This window comes from Armigeres subalbatus, chromosome 1, assembly GCF_024139115.2.
Source record: "Armigeres subalbatus isolate Guangzhou_Male chromosome 1, GZ_Asu_2, whole genome shotgun sequence".
NCBI lineage: Eukaryota > Metazoa > Arthropoda > Insecta > Diptera > Culicidae > Armigeres > Armigeres subalbatus.
The window spans coordinates 129,106,102-129,127,701 of record NC_085139.1 but is presented as its reverse complement, the minus strand read 5'-3'; the positions used below and the strand labels follow the sequence as shown (position 1 = coordinate 129,127,701).

Sequence of the window (21,600 nt, the reverse complement as noted above, 5' to 3'; positions counted from 1 at the left end):
ACTCATAACTATTGAAGGTCAATGCAACATGGGTTTTCCACTTACCCCATCCCACTAGGGAAAGTGGAAAAACAACTCCTAATTTTAAAATCTATTTCCATAAATTTCAAGCGACCAAAATGGTATGAAATACCGCACAGTTGGTGCAAAATTGACTGTTTTTGATAGCCCATTTTGATTGAACGCATTTAAATCATTTAAACTGGTTTTACACTAATTCAAACATGCACTATCGATTTTTCCTTTTCCACTTCCCCCAGTGTACCTTAATAAAAATTAGATTTCCTTCCTTACGATTTAACTCGCGAACGGGTTGACCGATTTGTAAGATTTTCCAGTAATCGATTCGTTTTGGGATCCGCAAGGTTTGTTTATACAAAACGTTGGTGAATTTAACGGGGAAATGTAAAAAAAGTAAAAAGTAAACAATTTTGGGTCAGCTGTTGAGGAAAGCAAAACAAACGCACGGAAATTGATCTAGAGTGCGGTGCTGCAAATAGTTCAATGTGACAATTGCAACACTTGAGCAATGTGGTTTCTTTCACATCAATAAAGAGCAATAAAAATAAGAAAATTAAAAAAATAAAAAGGAATTAAATTGATAAAATTTTCCATGAACTTCAAACGCTTTTAAAGAAAGGGTAATATATGAAAAAAAAAGCTCAATTTTATTGCTTTTTTATATTCTTTTAAGGGAAAATTTCCTTTGTTTTCAATGCTCTTTATTGATTTCTTCGTGGAAAGGTTTTAATTATTTAATAAAATTTAATATTTTTTTTTTTTTAAATTAATAAAAAAATATTTATTTAGTGGAAAATTTTGTAATTATTTATTTGTAATATTGATAAGAAAATTATTTTGAGCTTTTTAGTGGAATGTGTTCACTTGTCATAAGACTTAGTTGAGTCGAGTCAAGTACAAGACACTGAAGACGGCCTTACTGTTGAGGTCGAAATACGTATCTGTCAAGATTCAATTAAGTGGTGGAATTCAATGGGATTGTATAAACTCGTCTTATTTGTAATATTGATTTATTTATGGAATGTTTGTATTTTTTCCGTGGAACATTTTGATTTCTTTTTATCTATTCTTTTATCCATGTAAAAAATCTTCCTGAAAGGGTTAAATACCAAAATATAACAATAAATTCTAGAATACCAAAAGGAATCCAAAGATATTAAAGACTGTAGATCTAAAATGAAAACTTGCATTTTAAGCCAAAACTGTATAATTCAGGCAAAGGAATATAAAGGATATTGTGTTACGGTTATGATTAGAATCATAGAATCTTGGCATAATGAAGAGAGTTTTGAGATTCTGAATAAAACTTGTATACCATTAGAAAAACCTATTAGTATTGGAAGGTAAACTAATTTGATGATTCTGAAAACAATACTGGAATTTCTTCAGGAATGCTACTCGAAAGAAACAACAGTAGGAGGTTTTATTTGCATCTCTAAGATTACATAATAACTTTGTGATTCTCTGATAAACTTTTTGTTGTAAGAGTTCAGTTCAGATTTAAAGATATCCGAGTTATAGATATCCTTATACCTGATACACATTACAACATGATATCATCATCAAAATGTTCGAATTCATGAAAATTTATAATTTCCATGCTGGGTTTAGTTTGATTTTGAATCAATTGAAATCGTCTATCTTAAAAATTGATCGGATTAACCATATGTTTTAGTTAATTGAGTTTTTTTTTAATTTTTTGTACTTGAAAAAAACCACGTGGTCACAAGGGGGGGGGGTATGCCAAATGACCACGATAGACCACATGGGGGGAGGGGGGGGTTGAAAATCTTAAAAAATATGACCACGTGGTTTCTGGATGGCCCCAATTAGCTATCCTCGAAAACTTTGTAGAACACTGTGTTGTAATCGGAACAGATCTTCTACGTGTTTCAACAGATTTCGTACTTCGAGATACTCAAAAATCAACATTTTTCATTGATAAAAGGCCTATGAAATCTACATCCAAATATTTTTTTGGATTGAATTTGTCGGGAAGTTGCAGCTACACATTCATTTTAGTATAGCACGGTATTAAATCTTAAGCGGGTATTAAATAAAAATTGTAGAAAATCGAGGAGTGGATTCACATTTTAATTTGCTTAATTGATTGCCTTATTACAAAGATTTGCACGCTGGCAAGCATTTCCATCGAACAAGTTACCATTGCTTTTCAATGATCGTCATCGAATAGTTTTGGTTGGGACCTGAAATGTTGAGACAAAGCAATCATTGGTGACTTGGTAGATTGTCATTCAATTTTAACATCATGCTGCAACGGCAAGCGTATCTGGTGCAGTTGGTAGGGCGTTCGGCTGATAATTACAGTGAATCGAATCGCACAGAAATTGAACAAAAATTTTGTTTGACATTTTTTTAAAAGAATCTGACAAGAGCAATTGTTTGTAACATTAACCACGTTATAATTGATGAGATGAGTTTGTTACTTCTTGATATGGAATTGCAAAATGCTAACATCTTCCTCCAAATTTAAACGTACATGTCCATGATATAATTAGAGGCGAAAGTACAGATGGTTGATAGTACGGCAGCCATGAAGATTTCCATATAGAACTAGATTTGTACTTCCGCCTTTAATTATATCGTTAACATGTACATGTTGAAAAGATTATATTAGCTGCATTTCCATATCAAGAAGATTCTTTAAAATGGCAAACAAACGATATTAAAATTGAGTGACAATCTACCAAGTCACCAATGATTGCTTTGTCTCAACATTTCAGGTCCCAACCAAAACTATTCGATGACGATCATTGAAAAGCAATGGTAACTTGTTCGATGGAAATGCTTGCCAGCGTGCAAATCTTTATAATAAGGCAATCAATTAAGCAAATTAAAATGTGAATCCACTCCTCAATTTTCTATATTTTTTTTTAATACCCGCTTAAGATTTAATACCGGGCTATACTAAAATAAATGTGTAGCTGCAACTTCCCGACAAATTCAATCCAAAAAATATCTGGATATAGATTCCATAGGCCTTTATCAATGAAAAATGTAGATTTTTGAGTATCTCGAAGTACGAAATCTGTTGAAACACGTAGAAGATCTGTTCCGATTATAACACAGTGTTCTACAAAGTTTTCGAGGATAGGTATGGCTTTCATTTAGTTGTTGTTGCAATAAATTTCGTTCATCCCACTCAGAGTTACGATTTTTTTAGGGGCAAAATCATGCCAAAAACACTAAATCGATTTGAAGCACACCTAAATTTCAACCAATTGAGCTGAAATTTTCACCAGAAGTCTATCTTAGCATAAGAATTGTGAATACCAGTTGACCGGTCGATTTTAAGAAACTTTTTGAAATTTGAACAGATCTAGTGAACATCTTGCTATTTGGAGAAAATTATGTCGGACAGCCCTCTTGGGGCTCTCCTTAGCCGTGCGGTAAGACGCGCGGCTGCAAAGCCAGACCATGCGTAGGGTGGCTGGGTTCTATTCCTGGTGCCGGTCTAGGCAATTTTCGGATTGGAAATTGTCTTGATTTCCCTGGGCATAAAAGTATCATCGTGCTAGCCTCATGATATACGAATGCAATAATCGTAACTTGGCTTAGAAACCTCGCAGTTAATAACTGTGGAAGTGCTTAATGAACACTAAGCTGCGAGGCGGCTCTGTCCCAGTGTGAGGATGTAATGCCAATAAAAAGAAGAAGATGTCGGACAGCATTGTGTGTAACACCGACGGCTCCCTCATCTGAGGTAAAGCAGGTGCAGGCGTCTATTCGCGTGAGCTGAGATAGGAAAAGTCACATTCACTGGGTAAACACTGCACTGTCTTTCAAGCGGAAATATTTGCCATTTTGTGTGGAGTGCAATCTGCACTGCAGCAACGCATTATGGGCAAAGTAATATACTTCTGTTAGCCAAGCAGCTATTTAAGCTTTCGCTTCGGCCAACTTAGTAATCGCATGTCGAACTCAAATTGAGGAACTGATTTCAGTTAATACTTTACACCTTATATGGGTACCTGACCATTCTTCCATAGCTGGTAACGAATTGGCTGATGAGTAAGCTCGTAATGGAGCATCACATGACTTTAATGGTCCTGAACCAGCTATTCCAATATCCAAGTGTTGGGTGAAGCTTTTGATCAACTGTTGAACCATTTCCGGTAGTAGCAAGCTATTTAGCTAATCTGTCTAAACAGAACTGCAGTGTCTTAGTCAAAGCTTTGACAGGTCACTGCCGACTGAACTATCGCATGGCAAATATTCAACGCGTTGAATCATCTGTTTGTGATAGTTGTGAATCCGATTATGGAACTTCTTATCATCTGATATGGAACTGCCCAGTCTATGCGCATTTGCGTTTCCATATATTTGGTAAACACTTACTTAGTGAAGTTGACTTCAGAAGCCTGAACCTTCAGAGTATTTTGTTGTATAGCCCGTTTTGGTAAGGAGCTATAAGCTCTTGTACGCGTATGCGTTGTTCCAAACTTTCCCTTTGTTCTCCCATCCACATTCCTTTTCTTTTTGTTCACTTCCTTTTCCGTCAGGTGTGTGATGAAAAAGGCTGTGAAGGCGATGGCACAAATCTCCAAAATTGAGGTGAACGTGCCCTGGAGCCGACGTTCTGATACCTGGTTCCTCATTTTCAGTGCGTATGTTCTACCTCCGCCTTCAGGAAAAGCTACTCTTTGAAGACGCAGCACCATTAAAAAAAGGGGCGAGAAAATCTGGACGACTTTAATTGATGATATTTAAGTTATTGGATTCATTGTCAAGAATTCTCAGACTTTTTATACTCGTGGGACAATGCATAATTGATTCGTGATTTTGTGTATCCAATCTTCACAAATAAAAATTGGATGAAGCTTTTTTGTAAAGATTCAACTTACGAACGCATTGACCGGTGTGGAATATATTTGTACTGTTCATGAAGTTACTAAAAGCCGGACATATTTTTTGATTAAATCATCTCACAACTGGTTATTCAGAGATTCCTTCTTCTCCAATGGCTCTACATTCCAACTGGAGCTTGGCCAGCTTTTCAACTTAGTATTCTATTAGCATTTCCTCAGTTATTTATTGAAAGCTTTTTTTATGCCCGCCTTTGCATGAGTCTGTATCTTGTATGGAAAGTACAATGGATACACTTGCCCAGGGTGTCGAGAAAGTTTCCAACTCGAACACATCCTAGACCGGACCGTAAATAGAACTCGCCAGCTCCGGGTTGGCAACCCAACAAACAATTTAAGTTGAATAAGCTAGTTTTTTAGCTGAGCAAGCCAAATAGTGGCGAAATAAGCTCTTTATCAGCCTCCAATTCTTGTTGGGAATCTTACGCCTTTACTCGCAAGGCTACTGGAGACTACTGGAGACCACCAGAGATTGATAGCAAGGCCGGATATAAATTCGTTTAGGATTAATAAATTCCATGAATAGCATTGGGCCGAATTTTAATTCTTCGTTTTCAGATTATTTTTTACATATTGACAGATTGACTTGAATGTGAGTCCTATTATGATTCTTATTCAGCAATAAGATTATTTATGTTATACATTGAGTGAGCCATAACTAACCAATCAAGGATGGCGTGGATGACAACGTAACCGGCGGAGGATCAAATGTCAGCAGTACGAGACCTGATTTAGGAAAAGTTTGAAATGGTTATATGGAAACATATTTCCAGAAAAATTATTTAAGCTTTTTTAGTGGAATATCTTCAACTGTGTAGTAATTTTACATTTAATTCCACCACGTTTTGCTATCTTTACAGATACGTATTTCGACCTCAACTCTGAGGCCGTCTTCAGTGTTTAGCTGAAGCCGAAATACGTATCTGTAAGGATAAATAGATTTCCTTCAACATACATTCAACAGGAGATCTTGAGGATGTTACCCTTAATGCGTTATTATTTTCGAAGAAATTACAAGTAGCTGAGTTATGGCAAAGTAAAATGTTTATTTAAAGTTTAACGGAACAGATAATGAAGTTGTTCATCAAAATAAGATGTTGATAAGTTCTCAAAAAATGTGTGAATAAAAGCTTGAACAGAAATTGCGATTAGAAATAGTACAGAAATAATTCAACACAGCGCTGAATTGTATTCATCACACTGTTCTTAGTTGAACTAGTGAATGTTCGTTGGGTAAGTGTTCGTCGTACGCCAGATATTGCAGAAATGCCGCGAATACAACGTGCCCACACATCATCTATTCATCAACTTCAAAGGCGCAAATGATACAATCGATCGGGACTAGCTATGGCAGCTAATGCACGAAAATGGATTTCCGGAAAAACTGATCCGGTTGGTCAAGGCGACGATGGATCGGGTGATGTGCATAGTTCGAGTTTCAGGGGCATTCTCGAGACAAAACTATTCTTCTCGGAGGCATTCCTCCAACGTGTACCTCGATAAATCGCAACTGAGCAAAGCAACGATCATTATTGGTTTCACCATATGGATAAATGGACACAATGGACTCACGATGAGATAGTCTCGCAGCGACAACAATAACGAATTATGGACATCTAAGATTAGATTCTTTGTGGATTCTGTACAGCCGAATACCATTGTAGATCGTGGCATAGTAACGATTAAGAACACAGAGTGCCTAACAAATAAATATACGAATAAAAGAAGCTTTTTATTAATAACTGAGGAAATCCTAACAGAATACTAATTTGAAAAGCAGGCCATGGTCCAGTTGAAACGCAGAGGCACTGAAGAAGAAAAATCATAGCACTTTACAAATCAAGAAACACTTAAATGAATTCAAGTAAATCGTTGAGGATACCTGGAAGTCACCAGGAATTCATATACGTTAGTTTGTAACATGTTTTTTTTTTCATATATCCATTGGCGTAACTAGCTTAGGGGTGTGTTTGGCCGATGATTGCTAAAACGACATAAATTGATAGAGTATGGTTATTGCGGCTAAGTGTAGTAGCATTCGACTTTGCCCCACAAAATCAAAGGACAATAGGTGACAGATCACCGTCAGATTCCCACTGGTAGACAGTGGATATTTGTGCATATGTCATAAATATTCTATCTATCTCTAATGAATAAAAATAATAATAATGCAATATTTCTCCACAGATTTCTATGAGAATCCTTCAGTAATTCCGTCGGGAATGTTACATGGATTTCGACGGGAATCTTCCAAGCATACCGAAAGGAAACTCCAGGGATTCTGAAGGCAATCCAACGGGAATATTTCAGGGACTCCGAAAGAAATGTTCCATGAATTCCAAATTCTCCGGGATGTCAACGGGATTGATTAAAAAAATCCAACGGGAGTATTCCGGAAATGTTCCAAAGAATCCGACGAGAATGTTTCATGGCTTTCAATTAAAAACTCTCTAGAAATTCCGAATGGAATCCACCTTCTGACGGGAATATTCCTGGAATACCAATGGGAATGTTTTAGAGGCAATGTTCCAGGGATGTAGAAGCAAATCGTCGAAGGATTCTGAAGCAATTTGTCTAGGGATCACGAAGTAGAGGCCGTCGAGGGACCATGCAGCAATCCTCCAGGGATTCCAGAGATTCCTAGAAGAAACCTCAGCGATTCCAAAAAAAATCTTTCAGGGATATTGAAGCAAATCGTCGAGGGGACCCCAAACTAAATCTTCGAGGAATTCCGAAGCAAACCATCGATGTATTCTGAAGCGAATCGTCGAATGATTCCAAAGCAAATCCACAGAGGAATTCCGATCGTCAAAGGATTGAGAGCTCTTAGTGGAATGTATTTACTCGTCATAAGACGAGTTTGTACTATTCCATTCAATTCCACTACTTTATTGTACTTTTAACAGATACGTATTTCGACATCCACATTAAGGCCATTTTCAGTGTCTCGTACTTGACTAGACCTCAACACTGAAGACGACCTTACTATTGAGGTCGAAATACGTATCTGTCAAAGGTACAATAAAGTAGTGGAATTAAATGGAATAGTACAAACTCGTTTTATGACAAGCTATTTTGTCTTCCACTTTTTTCATTATGATAGGGTGAATATGGGAGATAACTCTTTTGTCTTCAAACTTTTTCAGTAATTCATTAATTAACTTTTTAAATCCTAGGAGGCTAATTTTTTTTCTATGTTATTTACGCCAATGCATATATCATGGTTTCTTATGAGAGATTTATTGAGTTTATGATAATCTTAATTTGTTTATTTGTGTATAATATTATTGTATTTCAAACTAGACTAAATCAAAAGTAGTTCGATTTATTGAAAATTCAAAGGCGTTGCTGAAGAAGGAAGCATTCTCGACCTCCAGGGCATAAAGGTATCTATTGTGCTTACCGCACAAGAAACATATTTTTACAAAAGCAAGAATATAAAAGCTTTCAATTAATAACTGTGGACATGCCAATAGAACACTCAGTTGAAAATCAGATCAAGTTCCAGTTGGAATGAAGAGCCATTGAAAAATAAGAAGTTTCCAGATAATCATGTCACCAAGCTCAAGTTCCTAGACTCACCACTGTCAGAAGTTCATCCTGCGTTGTTGACGTGGGCAACTGCACGTGTTCAGCATAGATCCCAATCTCTTCAGCGGCCTTAATCTTCATGCGGATGTACACGTTCGAATCTTCCCGACCACCGACTTGTACAATGGCCAATCCTGGCACCAGGGTAGGAATCTTATTCCTAATTTCACTCACATCTTTCTTCAATTTGTCACGAATATCTCTGCAAAAAGAAATATCCTACCATCAAGACACTGGAATTTAATAAGTCACGAAAAGCTTCGTCGAAAAAAATGGAACTTCTTTTTTTAACTCACTTGGACACTTCTACACCCGATAACACCTTAGCTGTACCGATCATGTTCGCGTCGGTCGATTTTGTACCAGAAACACTTTCCACAAACGGTTTGATAAACTTCCGTACAGTCGAAATGGGAGATACGTCCGAGTCGGTTGACGATCCGTTCAAGAATGAAGATATCGCAAAGCCGTTGAGCACAGTGCGATCCGAATCCCGGAGTTGATCTGACTGGTCGGAGGGGGATGATCGCCAGTTGTCCAGTCCAGGTCGTTGGGTGTCCACGAACGATGAGCTGCAACTGAATCGAGAATTGTTTTGAACATCGCTGAACAGCATCCATCGCGGAAAGGATCTTCGCAAGATCATAGTATTGATGTAGTTCTAACGTGCCATGCGCACGCGGTACTAGGCTAAAAGTGCGCGAAAATAGTAATTACCATCGAGTGGATTTAATTTGATTGGTGGTGTGGTGGTTATCGAACCGATCGGTTTCGCAAATTCACGCGATCAGATGATTTCCTCTGTTGCCACCACCAACGAGCTCAAATTTCTGATTGTGGCGTTGCCGGGGGGTCAAGAATTAAAAAAGCACGAGATGATAAGGAAACGAGTGTTTCTACTCATCAGCTATCAGGAATAGAGAAAGATGCACTTTCCATTCAATAAACAATGTAACGGCGGATGATGGCCTTCAATTAGCACGATTACACTCCCTTGGATTTTTTTATGCTTCATCAAATAAGATGTCCCTATCTGAACGATTGAAAAGCAAAAGCTATTTATTGTGTTCCAGCACAGATAACATTACTACAATGAGACAAATATTTACCACAACAAAGTCTCATGATGAGATCAACATACTATTTTATTAATAAAAAACTATCAGATTTCTTTCGATACTCAAAATACATGTTGTCTAAGAAAAATGGTCTTGAAAACATCTTGAAGTAGTCTAATTGTTTTACTGTTTGTTACTTTCTGAATGTTGTTTTAAACGCTCCCAAAAAATTATACACAATATATTGACGTCGATTTGTCTGAAGATAGGAGTGTGAAATATTTTTATTTTCATAGCATAGCATAGCATAGCATATCTGACCGCACACTATCCTGGGTTGGCTGTCGATAGGGACGTTAGATGCGCCAGAAAAACAGCCTGGGGCTTGGCATGTTTTTCATTCAACGATCCCTTTGTTCAACACCTGGCCAGGTCCTTACGATCAGTGGGGATTTTGGTGGGAAGTGTTGATTAGATACCTACTTAAGAAGATGCGGAGAACTCGCGCGACCTTCATAGGTATCTGGAGTTGGAGTTTGGATGGGTTATTAAGGGGTGCTTTTCTTGGCGAAAAAGCGTAAATATTATATTTTAATTGGTATTGATATTGTAAAAGGTGATGTTTTGTTCTTGAATGTAATATGAATAAATAAATTTTGACAAAACAATTGCATTGATTTTGCAATCTGCGGCATATTTCTGAAATAATAAATTGTAGTAATATTAGACTTTGTAGTGTGATGCTGTTTCAGAATTTTCGTCAGCACCCAATGTTTCTGAAAATGAAGATCAATAATTGTCATTTCGTTAGGTAAATCGTTCACAAGATGACTGTTTATAAATGTTTATGCGAGATTATTTAAAATATATGGAGCTTCGTGGTATGGAAATATTAGGAATAAGTATAGAAAAAACGTTGAAATTTATGAAAATCAAAGGAGAGCAAATTGATCCTTGGTGTGAAATAAACTTCACCAGCAACACTTGTTTCAGCTGAAAAGGAAATATTAATGTTAAGATTGGTGTTACATTATTTGAAAAATAGTTCACAGTGACCCTGACCGAAGGACCTCAGCTTCAAGAAATCAGCGTCACCAGGTCACCGTATGTCAATAAAAATATATGGTAAAGATTATTAAAATAAATATGTTTCTTCTATTGTATTGGAAATGTTACCTTTCCTTTATATCTTGTCAGCTCCTCCCGTATTTATATCACCGAACCTATCAAAGTTTTGTCAGATAATAACGACCTAGGTAAATGATGCCCTCTCAATCTTCCTGTATTTTTTAGTGAACCAGTTTTAGTAAATTTTTAAAATAAAAATTTAATTGAAAATGAGGAAAAATAGATATTAGAAAATATGACAATATGAAGGGAATGAAAATGAATATATGAAAATATGAGAAAAAAACATGAACATTATAATAAAAATTAATATTAAAGAATGTAAACATAAACATATGAATATATAACAAAATAGAAATATGTAAATTTGAAAATAAGAAAATATAAAAATATGAAAGTAGCAGAATATGATAATATGGGTATATAAAAATATAAATCGTGAACATATGGAAATATGTAATATAACTGAAATATGAAATATAAGAGATAAACATTTAAACAAGCACAATTATGAGTATATAACACATTAATGCATAATGATAAGAAAGTATAAAATATGAAAATAATTTCACACTTTCACACTATTATATATACATGCTATGAAAAAAAAATAATAAAACAAAAGTATGAAAATATGAAAATATAAATGTATATGAAAAAATAAATATATGAAAATAAAAATATATGAAAATAAAGATACATGAAAATATAAATAAATGAAAACATAAATATATGAAAGCACGAAAAAACAAAAATATGAAAACAAGATAATATGAAAATATAAAAATATGAACATATGAAAATATGAATACATGAAAAATGAGAACGTGATAATATGAATACATATTTGAAAAATATATAAATAAAAATATGAAAATATATAATTAAAAAACATAGTTCCTTATCAACAGTGTATGGCAGCATAAAATACAACATTATGAAATTATGAAAGCATTAAAATAAAAAAAAATAAGAAGATAAAAAAATTGCAAAATTTTAAAATATGAGGGTATAAAAATATTACGTTATGAAATTAAGTAAATGTAGCACATATAAATATAGAAAAGTGAGGGAATAATTACACGAAAATAAAAAAATATTCAAATTCCAAATTAATGAAAAAATGAAAGTGGAGTAAAACTCATGTTTCTTTTGAAAATACTGTCCAGATTGCTATCAGAAATCAAGGTAGGTGTAGTCCTTGATTACAATCTAAGACAAAAATTACAAAAGCGTGAGGATTACTACTCCGTACAACGCCCATCTGTATTACAACTAGGGGATGGAAAGGAAATGTTAATGTGATACCTTTCTAAGAGAGGCTCTCCACTCAGCGACACCCTCATAAAGTACCACGGAGTTGGATATTGGGAAGGTATTCGTTGGGTCAGGATTTGCCTGTAGCTAGCAATGTAGCCGTGGTAGATCTTACCCCGTAACGCACCACGTAAAGGTGTCTACCCAGCGTTACGGGCACGTACAAAGTTCTGCCGCGAATACTGTTTAAATTGACAGCAGTGACGGGAAATGTCATTTCGATGTCATGGGACTAATTTGCTAATATCTTTTTTCACACATTATTTACAATTATGTTTTTTATGTAAACATGTAGCCCTCAAAGGACCCCATAACTTTTTCTAATAGGTCATTTCTCTGAATCAGATATTGGCGGCGTGAGAGCCGAATTAGTGTCAAATGACATTAATGTCATGACATTCCGTGACATTTTTTAAATTTTGCTCTCATGGCTTAGACTTTGTATTTAGAACAATGATCTGTTCGACAAAGTTCTAGGATCTTTTAAGCATTAAATGTTAATCTAAAAATCCTAATTGTAAATAACTTCTGAAAAAAGTTATTAGCAAATTAGTAATTGCAATCCAACGACATTTTTTTGACATTTCCCGTCACTGATTGACAGAACCGCTAGAGTTCTTCGTTGGCGAAAAGCAGGCAGATTTACGTGAGGGTCGATCAACCGATCTGTTCATTGTTTTCATTACAGTTTGAGTCAGTAAGCTGTAGTAGATAATGTCTGAACATGGTTTTCTGGTGAAACTGATTAGGCTGATACGTTCAACGCTTGATGGCTCGATAGCAGACGAAATGCCAACCTCGTTGGCTTTTGTCCCGCTGAAAATGGGGATGGCGAAGATAACCCAGTAAACACAAGATCGTATATGATGCCATATAAGATGCTAAAGTTGGGGGGTCCCGTAGCGTAATTGGCTACACGTTCGCCTTTCAAGCGAATGGTCATGGGTTCGATTCCCAGCCCCTCCACCAAAACCCTCGTCAGTCGCCGGATGCGCAGCCTTATGCGGTGGCGTATTGGGGTGCACGCCTCACCGTCAAGGCTGCCTGATGACGACTGATAACTTGTTCTTCTCGGAGGCATTCCTCCAACGTTACCCGGATTAATGGTAACCGGACAATGCAACGATCATTGGATACACGACATGGACAAAACGAACACAATGGACTCACGACAAGATAGACTGGCAACGACAACAACAATGAATAATGGAAAAATCTAAAAATATATTCTGTGTGGATTCTGGCTGCAGAATACCACAGTAGATCTCGGCACAGTAGCGGTTAAGTAACACAGAGTGCCTATCAAATAAATAAAGGAATAAAAAAAAGATGCTAAAGTGGAGCCGATATAGGTACTTCCCCATACAATATGTGCGTATATGGCCTCCGCTTTAGCATCTTATGTTGCATCATATACGATTTTGTGTTGACTGGAAAACTACCAAGACAAAGTAGATGATTGTGGGTAGACATAGAGGTATACTTGTTGATGCTGAGGTAGTGGAATGTGTTTAATGTTGTCAAAGAATTTATTTATATTGGAACGCTTGTAACGGGAAACCATGACGTTCTCTGTAAAGTGAAAAGACGTATTGCTGTTGCGCTTGCGGATAAGACTTTCTTATCTTCTTATCAACTTAGGTCCCGCAACTTGCATGCGGGAACGAAATTTGATCTGTATAAAACTCTGATGCTACAAGTGGCCCTTTACGGACATGAAGTGTAAAAGCGGTGAACAGTAAAACTTTCGGGGCTTTCAAGCGAAAAGTGCTACGTACACAATACTCAATGGGAAACTTGAAAACGACGGGTGGCGCAGACTATGAATCACAAGCTGTATCAAGTGTTCAAATAAAATATTGTGAATCTAATAAAAAATACAATGTTCCGAACAGAGGCCTGCAACTTCGTAGAAGGCCACGAACACGCTGGCTGCACGTGGAGGAATCGAACCTGGAGACACTAAACGTTCGGGGAAACTGGAGGAACGTTGCCCTACATCGGCGACTTTGGAGATCTACAATACGCCAGGCAATGCAATACAAAACGCTGTAACCAACCAGGTATTCTGTGGACCTTTCTTAGCCATGCGGAATAATGCGCGGCTAAAGATCACCTCCACGGGAGGCCTCATCGCTATTCTTATGATAGCGCTCCTTCCCGAGTGCTATTTTAGGATATCGATGGTTTCTATTTTAGATTGAGCGACTTCATAAACTTATTGAGTTCTCACCGGGCGTTGCTAAAAGTAGTCATCTTCTTTTTCAATAGCTCTTTAATTCAACTGGAACTGGGCTAGCTGCTTAACTTAGTATTTAATTAGCATTTCCTTAGTTGTTAATTGAAAGTTTGTCTATGCCCGCTTTTTCATGAGTATCAAAGGCAGCTAATGCTAAATTTGTGATGTTTTGTTTATATTTATATCTATGACATTTCTGTATTCAATATAATGTGGAGAAAAACAAGGACGAAGGACTGTGCCCGTGATGTTCATCAATTCTTCCCTTAGTCGCTGCGAGTTGTGGAAATTGCCTAGGACGTGGTTAGGTTTTAACAGAGAGCTCTTGTAATTTTCGATGAAAAGCTGCTTGTATCAGCAGGGCGAGGACCTACCAGAACGATCGTTTTCCGTTCAAAGCGCGCTGGTCCAAATCATGATGTTTGGATAGTAGGACTCTTAATAGGCCCGACACGTGTAAACACAAGATATTTTAGTTACTAGATAAAGATTGTCGCTGTCGTCGCTGTCCGGAACATCTTTTGCTGGCGAGGATAGGGGAGCTGACATTTAGGAAAATCCATACGATTTGACAGCTTGGTACCCAACATGTTCCGGACAGCAGAACAAAGGGAACCGAAGCGACAATCTTTATCTAGTAACTAAAATGTCTTTTGTATAAACACGTCATTCAATTTTCTGGGCTTCATGACAGTTGCTTCGGTATTATGTTCAATCCAACGCACACTATGTATGATTTGTTCTATGCGGGGATTATCTTCTGCGCGTTATTTCCGCGAAGCTATCCAAGTTTTTCTTTTTCTCTGTAATACTATGCCCACTCAAAAACATCCTTGACCGAATCGGGAATAGAACTCGCCATATTCGGAGGGCAATTTTGATTAATCCTAAGCTTTAGCTCGCAAAGCTAACTGAAGACCCGTCATAGTACTTAAATATATTATATCAAGCTTTTTTCATTTTTTTACAGTCATTCCTTCTGGATTTCCTTCCTCCTGGAATTTTACCTCGAAACAACTTCCGAAATAATCCGGCGAGTTCTCTTGCAAAGTTTTTTGAAAACAACAAAAGAGATTATAGGGCAATTCCAATATTAAAAATCCAAATGATTCTGGAAGAAATCCTAAAACTATTCTGGGGGAAATACTAAAAATTCTTAAAGGAACTGAATGATTGCTGGGGAACTGCGGGAGAAATCTTCCAGGGATCTTAGTTGAATTTCCAAAGCAAATCATATAGGGGAACTGCTCGTGCATTTCATCTAATGGCTCCGATATTCATCCCATCAAAAACAAAGCAATGGAAAAGTATTTGATTTATTTCTCATATTTATGATTTTTCGGCAGTGAGCACGCATGTTTACATAAAAAAGCCACGAAATTGGTGCCGTATTCCTTTCTTTCGCGATGAGATCAATATATGTTCAGTGAGATGGAGATCAGAACAGTTCCCAAGCAACCAGAAGTTCAGATTTTACTTAAATTTACTCTTAACCGAACTAATTGGTTCACTATGGTTCACATCAAGTTCCAAGCATCCTTAACGGAACTTTAAAGTTCACTTAAAGTTCCGTTACATACAAAAAATTACTTAAAATGAGAGCTGATTAAGCCAAAATAACCCTTCTTATCCGAACTTCTGGTTGCTTGGGTTCCCCTATGAACGACAGAAAAGCGAAACTTGCGGGAGATTTTCTGGAGGAACTCCTTGAAGAACATACTAAACAATTACTAAAAGAACCTTCTGAGGGATTTCTGGAAGACCTCCTCCTTGAATAACTAACCTGAAATCTATTGATATTGTGGGCTCTAGCGGGCGCCGGTGTGTATTGAGCTGATCTATTGCTGTAGTTACTTCAATTTCCCTACCTATTTGATTATATACACCCAAATTGTACTGAAAAAGAAAAACTGATTTACTGCAATTTTTATCAATACTAACGTGACGTTTCACAGAATGGCAACCCTGTATAGAAATTTAGCAACCCAGTAAGGGGCGCTAAATTTGGAAATTCACGGCTATCGGAGCGATAGTGTAGGGACCCAGATGGGGACTCCCGCGGAGGACTGTATCGAAAATAAATTATCCACTTTCAAAGTGTTACTACTCAAAAGCTCATGAAGGTATTGATTGGTTTTATCCTGCATTCGATGTTTCGAATCAGAAATTTTTACCTAAACAGGAAAATAATGAGTCAAACATACCAATAAAACACTCATCACGCTCATTGATTCGAGAAATACCAATGTTTATTATTCTTGTGAACAAGATTAAATATGCACTGTTAATATCTGCGACAAAATATTTGCCTGATATATGTCAGTCCAATTTAGCTGATTCACCAACGAGTTGCATGCATTTTTCCAGACCAAGGTTAACATCAGAAATATTCCTAAAGCCCGTAATCACTTATGCTTTGTAGTTTTGTTATTCAACGACGCATCCGAAAAAATGCACTAGATTATTTCCCTAGTAACAATTGAGGTTGTATCAGAGTTCTATAGCGTACTATAGCGTACTTCAGAACCTAATCTTAAAACCTCCCATGCAGACTTCCCAGTTCTCACATCTTCTTGTAGATCGCAGGGCCAGTTGGCCCAGTTTCATTGCATTCATTAAAATACAACCTGTAAGCTAATTAATGAACAGCTGCCAACGCTCAGGTTGATTATTAGTTAATTTTTGTATGTCCAAAAACAGTGTTCTTCTCCATGTAATGCATGGATTGCGTTAGCGTTAGCGTGGTTACGGTATACTTCGTAGATTGGACACTAGTGATACTCATGTTTCTTATGGAATCCTTATCCAGATTGCTATCGGAAGTCAAGGTGGGGAGTTACCCTTGATTCCAATCTAAGATAAAAATGGCATAAGTATGAGGATTACTACTCCCGGCCACGCCCATCTTTACCGTAACTAGGGATAGGAAAGGAAATGTTGATGTAGAACTTACTTAACGAGAGGCCCCCGACTTGGCGACGCCCTCATAAGTTCTACGGAGTTGGTGGTTTGGTAGGGTAAGGTAGGTCATGGATGTTTGCCTCAAGCTGGCAATTCGACCCACAGACTATGTTGTTATCTGTTTTTATTTAAACTCTTGCCAGCCGGCTGTCGAAAGAGTATGCTAGTATCGATTTTATTTACAGTTTATTCTTTAAATAATTTACAGACGATTTCTTAACCTCAATCTATCAACAACTATCCGTTGAACAAATCTAAATTTACCAAATTTGTACTTTCTGCTCAGTGAGCAAAACGATTCTTCTAGGTTCATCGAATACAATAATCAAACCATGCCTTTTAAAGATAATTATACTAAACATTTTACAAAGTTTTATTTCGAGTATTTTTGCGATTTCTGATATAAAATTCAATAGCTCTGTGACGTAACCGGCCTAAATGCACCACCACCAGAAAATATTCATCACGCGCTGATCTACCTAAACACATATCACACATAGTAATAGAATCCTTTTGCGTTGTACAAATATGTTGCATTTCACAAAGAACATGACTCTTCTCTTTTCTCCATTCCATCAAACGTTTCACTCAAATTTCAATGATTCACTTCAATTTCAATAAAACACGTCACCGGACAAATAAAATAAAATAAATAAATCAATAAATAAATAGATCAATGAATAAATAAATAAATACCACAATCACTCGCGAGCGCGTCACTTGTTTGTGGTTTTCTATCCTCAATGTAATGCATGGATTGCAATCAAAAACAAAAAGGATTAGGAATAACAATCTGAAATGTTAGCTAAAAAACAAAAGTTTATATCTGCTTTTTGGCGATCTATACAAGCTCAAAGGTATGTCATGACTTTTTCTGATGAAACCATGAAAAGTAATTCGGTAGTTTAATCAATGCGCACCGTTAATTCATATTATTTAGTATTTTAAAATGCTTAATTAATTGTCATGTTCAATTACTTTTACAGTTTTACGAATAATCTTTTTGATTACTTAAATAATGCATTGATATTTTAGACACTTTTAGACACGTGCAAAATATTATATTATAAAACTTGAAATGCTTGAAATATGTTTCTATACGACCGTTATTCCTAAACTGGCCTTACAATACGTAAAAGTAAATATCAAAATCAGTTAACATTGATATATTGAAAATGGAAATGATAAATGAATAACAAACTTTGTTATGATTTCATAATTTGTTCTTCTGCTCTTCTTTCCAATAACATATAAATAACAAATTTTACTAGTATAACAATTTTTTTTTTAAGATGTTATTTTATGTTATTCATGAAGGAGGAATAACAAAACCTGATATCCCAGCAAAATTTGTTATTATTATGCTATTTGTTTCTTATTCGCCTCTACCCGGGTAGGTATAACCATATATTTTTCCAAGCTCTTTGTACAATACCAATAAAAGACCCTTATTTTTTGACGTAAACTACGTCTAAGGGGAAGACTCAGATACAGGGTGTAAAACCGAAATTTCCAAATTCGAGACCGTCACGAAATTAGGATAGATTTCAAACGCTAATAGCGTCTTTATCTTTCGATGGATTTTCGACATTTGCTTATCAATCGATTCAGAAACTCTCCAGCAATTTGCCAATTCTATTGATACTATTGATTATCAACGTTAAACTATTGAAAATGTTGTTTCTTTCCAAACCGGGTGAAAAATTCAATTCCGTTCATAAATCCCCAACACGGACATCAGATTGCAGTAAGGTACGGGCCTTTTGATCCACTGTTTCGTTTTCCCTGTGTATAAAAAGCCCCCTGTTTCGCGTGCGCGCGTCATTTTCATTCTGGATGTCACGGCGAGCGGACCAGGGCGTCCAGAAGCGGTCCCAGTGACAACGGCTGTCTCAGCGGTGGTGGTGCGGATGATTTTTTTTCGGTCGGTGGTGGTGGCGGTCGTGGAAGCAGCAGCACATCATTTTCATCCGTGTCCCATCTTCGGCGGATCTGGCAATCGACGGCGTTCGTTGAGCCGAATCATCGGATGGCGGTCGCGCAGCCCAGTGGCTGCTGATAAGGCACATAAGTGGCAATTAATCGGTTCTTTTCAGGACCATCATTATATTTGGGAGGAAGGTTAAATTGAAATAATTCTCCTAAAGTGCAACCGTTAGGAACTGGAAAATTCTTCGGTGAAATTTTCTAGCGTAATTCGGAGTTGTATGATTTTAGTGATTGAGAATGTTGATATTAGACGAACTTTCTTCATAGAACAAAGCATAATTGTTTGGCATCGGTAGCGGAATCACAGCATAAGTGCCGGTCCGAGCATAGGCTGTCATCGGATGATTGCTATTATTCACTAATGTGGCGTTTGCAACGATTTGGATGTTGTCGGCACAACATGAAATTTTACCGCGAGACTCTAATTTTGTATTTTTCCTGTTGATGATTGAAAAAGAAATCGGTTCCGAGATGAACTTCATTCAAAGCGCAACGCTAACGTCGGTAGTTGAATCCCAAGCAAGTATCGGAAGGAGACCATGCAAACAATTGATTCGCATTATGACTGAAAAAAATTGTATGGCGTCAGTATTGATGTTTGCTACAGATTTTTCGACGTAAACTTCGTCTAAGGGGAAGACTCAGATACAGGGTTTAAAACGGAAATTTCCAAATTCGAGACTGTCACAGAAATTAGGATAGATTTCAAACGCTAATAGCGTCTTTATCTTATTTTCGACATTTGCTTATCAATCGATTCGGAAACCCTTCAGCAATTTGCCAAATCTATTGAAAGTATTGATTATCATTAATGCTTAATTTTTTTCTACAACAAATATGATTTTGAAAAAGTATCACCGGCGCGTGCTTACTCGCAATCTACATGTTGATACATTTACAGTTACATCAAACAACTGAAAACCGAAATACGCCACTCCAAAATTACGAGGTGACAATGTTAGAAAGAGACAAAAGATAGGAAAAATAACACGGTGTGTAGTGCCTCCCCAAGTCACCTTAAGGGAAGATCCTTTAATTACGTAACGCAAAAATTGGGCATTTTCAAGCCCCCTCCCCCCTTGTCACACTTTTTGTATGAAGCATCTAAAAATTATGTATGGGTCGTCACACTTCGTCATACCCCCCTCTTCCTTCTAAGCGTTATGTAATTTGTGGACACTCCCAAGAGCCACTTTCATTGATGGTGGCCGATCGTTAGTACTTCATATCAAATATCATATCATATCATAGCATATCAAAGAATATTGTGGCCAAATTTCATAAAATTTGGTCAACAAAAACCCCCCTGACAATAATAGAACAAAACCTACCAAAGCCGTCATTCCTCCTACATCATACAAGAAAATTTAAACTGAGCGCTGCTGATGTTAATGATGACGATCGCGCGACCCACACCATCGCCGGGAATAAAATTTCCGGTAGGAGCTCCGCCGATGCCGAAGGTGGTACCACGGTCTGCTCTTCGCGACATCTCGAACGAAATGGCTCGCGCGCGCGGAAGAGCTGCTTTCTTGTAAGCAATAAAGTTGAACCTGTAGCCACGCCCCTTTGGGGGATGTGTGACGGTTACACAATATTTGCAGTCATACCTGACAACAAAGAGGCGGGACTAATGAGCCATCTTTATTGATTATAAGAAAACTGCTCTCCCGCGCGCGTGGCATTTCAGCACCTAAAAACTCATGGATGAGTTGAATCCAAGGATGTTCTCGATCATTTAGTAATCTGCGTTCGATCATTTAGTAGTTTGTCTATAACTCATTCCAGAGGCTGAATTCCAAGATGTGTTGTATGGTGGAATTCTGGTGCGAAGATTTTTCCATATATCTGCCTAATATATCGATGTTTAAATTCCACCATTGAAGGAGTTACCGCAGACAGACGAATAAGCTCATACATTTAAATTCGATTTTCTTGTGTAAATTTTCAAATCTAAATACGTTGGAATTGCATAGCACGCTAGCGCCGCCTATACAACTTATTGCTACATGAAAACTGACGTTTTGTCATATCGCCTTCTATCTCACCCACGTTTGCCACCCACCGAACCATGGAAGCAAAACAGAAACACTCAACAAAGATCTCCCCGCACGGCCGCAAAAATCATTTTTATCTGAACGACTTTACAATCGACTTTTACAATGTGGCTAAGCGAATCGCTTTACTTGCAATTCTTGCCACGATACCTATAGTAAAGGAATTGTGAAGCTGCGTGTATGCTGTTACCATCTTTTTGGAACTTTCGCGTTGGCTCTTTTACTTAGATTCTTTCACATGCGTGTTTTTTTGGCGATTGTGATTCAAAACATGTGGCTGGACCGAAAATCGTAGATTTTTTTAAAAGCAAAACCAACGAATAGTCCAGTCAACTAGGACATGGAAAAGAATT

At 37.0% G+C, this 21,600-nt stretch overlaps 1 protein-coding gene across 2 annotated transcripts in view; it reads right to left on the bottom strand.

Annotated features, from left to right (window-relative positions):
• LOC134205123 (C-1-tetrahydrofolate synthase, cytoplasmic) overlaps positions 1-21,600 on the bottom strand; it is an 81,316-nt gene that overhangs the window by 55,106 nt on the left and 4,610 nt on the right. The window contains exons 2-3 of one of the 2 annotated variants that reach the window (XM_062680066.1): positions 8,795-9,076; positions 8,490-8,700 (exon numbers count right to left, since the gene is read on the bottom strand). The exons of the other annotated variant lie outside the window; for it this stretch is intronic. Of the exons in view, the coding sequence (XP_062536050.1) occupies positions 8,490-8,700; positions 8,795-9,076 (493 nt within the window). The remainder of the gene's footprint in view (positions 1-8,489; positions 8,701-8,794; positions 9,077-21,600) is intronic. 2 annotated transcript variants of the gene reach the window in all.